Source organism: Formica exsecta, unplaced genomic scaffold, assembly GCF_003651465.1.
Source record: "Formica exsecta isolate Colony F162 unplaced genomic scaffold, ASM365146v1 scaffold53, whole genome shotgun sequence".
Taxonomy (NCBI): Eukaryota; Metazoa; Arthropoda; class Insecta; order Hymenoptera; family Formicidae; genus Formica; species Formica exsecta.
Genome location: NW_021852543.1, coordinates 6,941 through 14,462, shown reverse-complemented (window position 1 = coordinate 14,462; position 7,522 = coordinate 6,941). Strand labels below are relative to the sequence as shown.

The 7,522-nt window shown below is 46.0% G+C and overlaps 3 protein-coding genes across 3 annotated transcripts in view; all 3 read right to left on the bottom strand.

Annotated features, from left to right (window-relative positions):
• Positions 1 to 317: 317 nt before the first annotated feature.
• On the bottom strand, positions 318 to 923 carry LOC115241894 (matrix metalloproteinase-2-like). The gene has a single exon (XM_029817853.1). It carries the CDS (start codon positions 921 to 923, stop codon positions 318 to 320), a length of 606 nt encoding a protein of 201 aa, XP_029673713.1.
• Positions 924 to 959: 36 nt separating this feature from the next.
• Positions 960 to 1,514, bottom strand: LOC115241893 (matrix metalloproteinase-26-like). Its single transcript, XM_029817852.1, has one exon. The coding sequence runs from the start codon at positions 1,512 to 1,514 to the stop codon at positions 960 to 962; it is 555 nt and encodes a 184-aa protein (XP_029673712.1).
• A 4,407-nt stretch (positions 1,515 to 5,921) lies between these two features.
• The window catches only part of LOC115241892, a 3,154-nt gene continuing 1,553 nt past the window's right edge, over positions 5,922 to 7,522 (bottom strand). Inside the window, exon 2 of the mRNA XM_029817851.1 lies at positions 5,922 to 6,773. Coding sequence (XP_029673711.1) covers positions 5,922 to 6,773 — 852 coding nt within the window. The remainder of the gene's footprint in view (positions 6,774 to 7,522) is intronic.

Genomic DNA, 7,522 nt, shown 5'->3' with positions numbered 1-7,522 from the left:
AATGGATGCGGGCGATAAGAGAAACGACGCTAGTAGATTATTCGTTCGAATAAACGTTTAATAGTTTTACACATTGTCCTGTTTAGCTCTTTTAACATATCCCGCGCTATCCTCGCGGTCTCGCTCGGTTAGCCTCGATCGATCGTCGAACGAGTGCTGCTGTTGCGGTAGCCACCCCATTGTCGCGTACATTATCGCTCGTTTTTTCTCGTTCGTAGGCTTCGGCGTTCTCCGTCGACAATGAAGCGCTTAACTGATGGATGATCTTTATATACTCGCGTAGAGATCGCTTCTTCCTCTTTCGCGCGCGTCCTCTCTTATGTTCTATTTTTTAAAAATGACGGCAGAGTCGCTCTAGTCGTCCTCATCGTCGATCCTCTCTCTCTCGCGTCGCCGAGACGATAGACGCGACTGAGGAGATCGCGCAATTGTCTTAGCAGCCCATCCGTAGGACACTCGATACCGAGCGCGTGTAGATCGAAAGGACCCGCCGAAGTTACGATATTCGTGAATTCGTTGAAGGCGTAGAACAAACGTTTGGCGAAGAAATACAGATTGCCCTCGATATATCGGAAGGCCGACGTTATCGCGGGCGGTATTCCGGGAAATATATCTTTTAACGGAGCGTGTCTAATGACTATCATGTGACACTCATCGATCTCCGCTATTTTGTCATTGTCGTAGATCGCGTAGGTTCGTCCCGTGTGCGTGTTTATCGCAGCGTTGATCTTAACGTTTCGGGGAAGTCCGATATCGTGGAGATATCTCCACGGCCAACCCGATTTTAGCTTAAGGCTGGGATATTCCGCGAGGTAGATCGAATCGTCCGCGAATAGCGCGAGATCGCCCGAGGGTCTTCGATACGCGGCGGATAGGCGCGTGAAATTCGCCGGGAGAAACGCCGCGTAATCCGTGAGCGTCATGGGTCTATCGTAGCGTCTCTCGGTCACATCGACCGACTACACATTGCGGCGATTAGCTATGTACAATCGGTAATTCATTATCAGCGCGGCGTCCACGCGCCGCAAAGTGCAGAGATCCGCGCGCGCAGGATCGGTTGGCGCGACGCTCGTCGTAGCGGGTGCCGCGGTGGTCGCGGGAGTCGCCGTCGGATAGTTTCCGTCGTCGTGAGACCCGTACAGATTCTGTATAGCGAGAACATCCTCTATGCTCAGCTTAACCAGAAATTGATTCTCGATGTTGGGTATATACGGGAACATTATGGAGTCGTTGCGCATGCTGTGTTGTAGACCCAACGCGTGGCCAATCTCATGCGTCAGCGTTTGCAACAAGTGATACGTGTTAGGAGAATTCTTATTTAGATACACGTGCCACGGTTCCGAATCGTCAACGTGCACCTCCGACACGAAGTCGGTCGCTCCCGAAAGAAAGAACGCGTGAGCTAGAGCTCCCTCGGGACCGTCGAAGGTCGCCGGGCAAACGCCGATGTTCCGGCGATTTGCGTAAGTGTGCGCGCCCGTTCGATACGATAACAGGGCCGTGTTCGAGAACATCACCCGTATGCACACATGCGTTGTTCTATCTTTGTTCAACTTTCAGTAAATAATAAAGATAGAACGACGCTCGGTGCACACGGGTGACGTTTTTGAACGCAGCTCAGAACTCGCCGTTTCCTGATAATTGATAGTATTCCTGAAACAGCGACAACGCGCGACGCAGAGATGTCGCATTATCGGACGACAGCAATTCTCCGTCGTCCTTCAGAAAACCGTATGCGCGCAGGAAGCAAAGCGCCTCGGCCTTCTCCGAGTCGACGGTCGCGGCGGCCGTCGCGGCGACGAGCGTTGTCGCTAGGACGAGAAGAACCTCGCGTTAGTCATTGCGCGGAGCGGGGAAAGTCGCGGGAAACTATCGAGAGACGCCGGGCGCAATTGATTCGCGCGTTCGGCGAGACGCCTATTTTTATCGTCGGTGAATTTGACGCGGATGGGGGGAGGGGGAAATGCGTCGACGATTCGTTTGAGGAAGAGTCGCGGTCCGCCTCGATTAGAGGGACGCGCCCTTTTGACGACGAGCGAACATCGGTCGAGCGTTCGGGACCAGTGATGCCAGTTTTGAGACGCTGCCACAGCCACAGCGTGTGGAGGGGATAACTCACAGAGCGTTCTGCGCATTACACGTACACGGTTCACGCTTGTGTGAGTTATCCCCTCCACACGCTGTGGCTGTGGCAGAGTCTCAGAATTGGCATCTCTGTTCGGGACGCGTGTTATCTAGCGGACGCTCGAGTTCCTCTCGCAGTTTTACTTTTTTTATTATTTCTATTTTTATTATTCGTTTATCCTCTAAGAAGAACACTCGACGAACGATTAGAGAAACATACTCCTTCCGGCGACGATAAACATTCATCGAGTATCCGGGATGCGCGTTATTTAGCGAGCGCTCGAGTCCCTCTTATCGCATTATTTTTTGTTATTTTCCGCTATAATCTATTTTTATTACTCGTTCGTCTCCGCTCGAGTCGAGCGATTAGAGGAACAGTCGTGGAAGGAAGACGTGGTACGATCGATAAATGGTACCGCGGCATCCGCGCGTCGATCCTTATAAGCGCGAGATCGTTTCGAGAAGCGTCAAAGTATTCTCGCTCGCGAGATAGCGAAGTGACGAGGCGACGAAGCGTGAAACGGTGAAGAGCAAAGTAAGGAGGCGCGAAATAGCGAGTTAAAATCGGTCGCGAACTGCTCGATATGGAACGAATCGAGCAGATAATTAACGCGGCCGATTACATTAATGTAAACGGGGATTTAATCGCGATAAAGTCCTACGTTTTGGGAAATCTCGCCTCGGATCTGCGCGAGGAGGCGCGAGGCGTTATCGAGAACAGTCCAGATTCGTTCGGACTCGCCTTTCAGTTGGACGGAGACATCGATATCGCGCGTTTAATGTAAGTATTCGATCGGGATTTTTTATAATACTTTTTATAATAAATTATAATCTTTTAATAACTCTTTTACTTTTTTATTTTAGACAACAGATAGAAGACTGCATAAGAACGGCGCGAGAATCGCTCTACGATCTAATGACGAAGATGATGACTATGCTCGCGCAGGCGCAAAGCGTTCACAGCGCGTTGCGCGACGCTCGCCGACGCGACGTCGCGCGAGCCCCCGAGCAGTTCGAGTTTCGCAATCGCGACTTCGCCGTCCCTGAATTGATCGACCGGCTTCACGGACGCGACGTTAGGCGAGTCGTCGCGTCATCGATCGACGAGGAGCCCGAATCACGACCGATCGACGAGGAGCCCGAATCGCAGCCGATCGGCGAGGAGCCCGAATGGCAGCCGATGGAGGACGAGGCCGAACCGTCGACGGTCGACGAGGGTGAACCGCCGGCGAGTATACGATTGGAGGGTTACGAGCCCGAATCGCAGCCGTTCTTCGAGGAATAACTATACACGCTAATAAAATTTGATTTTTGTTCGTACTTATATACTTCGTGTATCGCACGCGCGCATTTGTAAAATGCGATTTTTTACGAATAAACGCTATATGTTAAACGAAGCGTCGATTCTTTTCGCTTCTCTTTCTTTCTTCGGCATCCTCTCGCTCTCGCGCTTCTCGTAATAAGCGTCGCGCTATCCTTCTTTCGCGCCTTTCGTAGTAAGCGTTGGCGCTCTCTTATCGCGGAAGGATACGCGTTCGCGATAAAAATAGTGTTTGTTTAATGTGTAAAAACAAATTTATTTTAGAAAAAATATACGTTTAATATAAAATATGTTTAATATAAAATATGCTTAATATAAAATAAATTTGAAATACGATGACGCTCAAATATATATTATAAATAATTAATGTAATATAAAATAAAAAATGCTACTAACTCTTTGGAAAACCACCAGATTTAACAGGGCTCTCAACAGTCCCATCGCCAGGTTCTCCGCCCACCATGACGCGTTCAATCGGCCTCGGCACAATACGGCTTCAATTAACGACGGCATTTTGAACACTTTTACTTTATTTTAATTTTATTATAATGACACTAGTCTGTTAGATAGTCGAACACTTTCTAACGGACATCAGTATAAACGTTTTAAAATGGGAGATGCGTGAGCTATTATCGCGGGAAAGGATACGCGGCCGCGATAAACGGTATGCTATATAATATATGATGATGCATAATATACAATAATTCAAAGTAGATATAAGATGTTTTACATAGATATAAAGTAATATAATATAAAATAATATAATGTAAAATCAGTCGCACATATCACGCAAATGATCGCGTCGTTCGAACCACCAATCGTGCAGTTTGCAAGCGTTCTCCAACGCGCAATTCTTCGCGTGATATCCGCAGAGAAAGGCTTGCGAAGCGTTTAGAGTCTCCAGACGTTCGATATCCTCGTAATCGGCGTCGATGGTCTCGACGGAGACGGCTACGTCGCGATCGTCGGCGACGTTTCCTAAGATCTCGATCAACTATTTTTTCTTTTCGTGACCTTTGACGTAGCTCCTCATCGTCGAATCGGGGCTAGATCCTCGGCATACGGCGTCCCGAACGAGTCTTTTCATCAATCCGTAATTCACGTGTCCGTCGTTCCACTTTAGTTGATGATGGTTAGACGTCAACCAACACGCTCGCGATTTTTCCGCTCTCGTTAGCAGATCCCAAGACATCGGTGGGCGAAAGATGTGATGCGTCAATTCCGCGCCATTTCTTAACACGGCTACTTCTTTCGCGACGAATCTCTTGTTAACTACGAAACCTTGAAGATCGACGAAGATAGGTGCGTCCATCGTCGTCGTTAGCGGTACGCGAAGTGTTCGCTTCTAGATTATTCTCTCTTCATACTTTTTTGAATATCATCGCGCTTACACGATTCTGCGCACAACGTTGGTGAGCGGATTGTACTCTACCACTCGATCGTGAATGATAAGTGTTCAAGATAGAAACGTTTAATTTAATCGATATATTTAAACTGTAAATTCAACCGACAAATCTGAACGGTAAGAGCCGCAATCAAAACACGAGCGAGAATAAACATCGTCGCGATCAGCCGATCAGCGCGTGATCGCGTGATCATAACAAAGAAAAAGTGTGACAAACACCTAGATTCTCGAACGTTCGGTGCTGAAAATATCCTATTATGGAAATCGGTCGACCACGACTCTTTTCCGTCGTTATTCAGTCTGCCGCTGACGACGATTCGAGCTGGTCGATAACAATCGATCATAATTTCTCGTATCATATTATCTCGTGTCGTATTCTCGCTCGTGTCGTGTCGCGGTACTCACAGACCACTCGCGCTGCTGTTGTTACTTTGGCTCGTGTAGTTTACGCTTGTGTCGATCGCTCGCGCATTTCTTATCGTTTAATTCGCTCGTGTCGTATGCGCTTTCGTCATTCTCGTTGTAAATTCTCAACCGACATTCTAGCATACGATAGAGCATCGAACTCAGTGCGAAAGAAGCCTCATTGTCTGTATTACTACCTGCTCTATACTTATTGAGTTAGTGATTGTTAAGAGTGTGGAGTCCGAGAGTCGACGCGCGTTAACCGTTCCGCGAATGTCCTCTGCCTCGCGCCAAGCAACATCCGGCGTCCGCGTGCAAGATATCCGTTCTCGCGAGTGCCTCTAGCAAGAAGCTCTACAAGATTTCCGAGACGCGTCGAAGGCAGTCATTAACAGGACATTTTGAAGATTTCCGTCGGAGTCGCGAAATACGTGCCGTCGCTCGCTCCTATTATTCAAAATTAAATAAATATTGAAAACAATCTGCAATCGAGTATTTTCTGAACTCTCCTTATCCTCCAGCGGATCTACGGATTCGCGTTACACACCGCTTCTCGCTCATCTCTGAGCGTTTCTCAAGATTCGGGCGATTTCGTCGAGGTCGACTCCTGAACAATAAGACAGTAGGCTGTGGTATTAGAGGGGATGTTCTCCTTGCAGTCAAACTCTACGCGACGTCCACGGTGGCGCTCTTGATCGACTCGTTCTGTCGAGAACAGTCGATGACTACGAGCGGGCCGTGGACTAAAAATTTATTCAGATTTAAGAGCGCTTCGTCGTTGTCGCATCCGTAGTACGTTCTTCGAAATTTCGAGTACATATCGTACAGCACTGCGACTTTGCGCTTATCGAAATCCAGATTTATGTCGTAGTAAGAATTAAAATCGGAATTAAGATACAGCTTGACATTAGTCAGTTTGCAATCATCGAATAGGGAAGGCTCCTCGGACAGAACGTTCTTCTTTCCGGACTGTAGCGCGAAAATAACGTATCGCGATTTCTCGAGTTGCGTCGCCGCTTTGATAGCCCACGAGTGTTTAGTCGTGCTTTGTAGAAGCGGAAACTCGTAGAGATCCCACGAGCGAAAAGCGACGCTCAGGTATCGTCCGCTATCGAACGTGCGCAATAACCTTAATTTATTAACATCGTTTAACACTATATGAGGCATACGCCACTGTATTTTTAACAAAACGATTTTAGGCTCTTGCGTTTCGTACGGCATGATACAATTGTTATCGTTACGCGCTCGTATCAGAATAAGTTCGTGTCGCGCGTTGATCACAATACGCTTGTAATCCTCGGAAAAACCTAATAGCACGTTGAGAGGTATGCAAAAGTTGAAATCGTTGATCGACGGATGAGTTACCGCCGATAAGTCCCATCTGGCGTTCTTTAATATCTTGCCTTTTTCGACTGTCAGCGACGCGTAACTTTTGATCGTGCTCGTTATCTCGACGTTTCTGCTTCGATCGATCTCCACACCGTCGAGCTCGTAGCGAATCTCCTCGAACATAAACGCCTGTAAGTGTAATCACGGGCCTGAGCGCGCAAGTTTTACGCGATATCATTGGCAAATTTTGATCGCTTATGACTCAAAAACTATTGCAGCCTCAAAAATTTTGTATTAGAATTTTTATCTCTATTTTACCTCTAGAACACGCTAATAAAGTATTGAACGGAGGTTGTGAGACACCCTGTATATATATTATATATTATATTATATATTTATGATTTTAGGATACGTATATAAATTATTAAAAGTTTTTATCCACATAGAAAAATGCACCTCAAATCGATGATTTAAAAGAAAGAATATTATTCGTGTGGAAACAACAAAAGGAAAAAGATATTTTAAAAAATATGTATATAATAATAATTAATATTTAACTTCACTTTTTATGTATACTATTATGTAGATATTTACAATATTATATTACGACATACAAACGTATACTGACCACATATATACGTTTGTGTTGTTGTCAAATTTAAAAAAATAATGAATTATGATTTTCCACACCACCCATCATGAAGTACCACCAATGGCGCGTTAGATTTTTTTTAACGTGGATCTTCGCCTGTAGCCATATCATACCACATTATATTATGAAATATTCTCTATTATATCTGTTATTTACAGAATAATTTTTTGTCTTTTGCAAGTGTGATGTCAATTAGTGACAAGAAATTTTTTACACACTTGCCTTTTGCAAGTGTGATGTCAATTCATGACAAGAAATTTTTTACACACTTGCCCTTTACAAATTT

What these genes read in the sequence shown, in the direction of transcription:
- LOC115241893 (XM_029817852.1), bottom strand. Translation starts at nt 1,514, where the DNA reads ATGTTCTCGAACACGGCCCTGTTATCGTATCGAACGGGCGCGCACACT.
- LOC115241894 (XM_029817853.1), bottom strand. Translation starts at nt 923, where the DNA reads ATGACGCTCACGGATTACGCGGCGTTTCTCCCGGCGAATTTCACGCGC.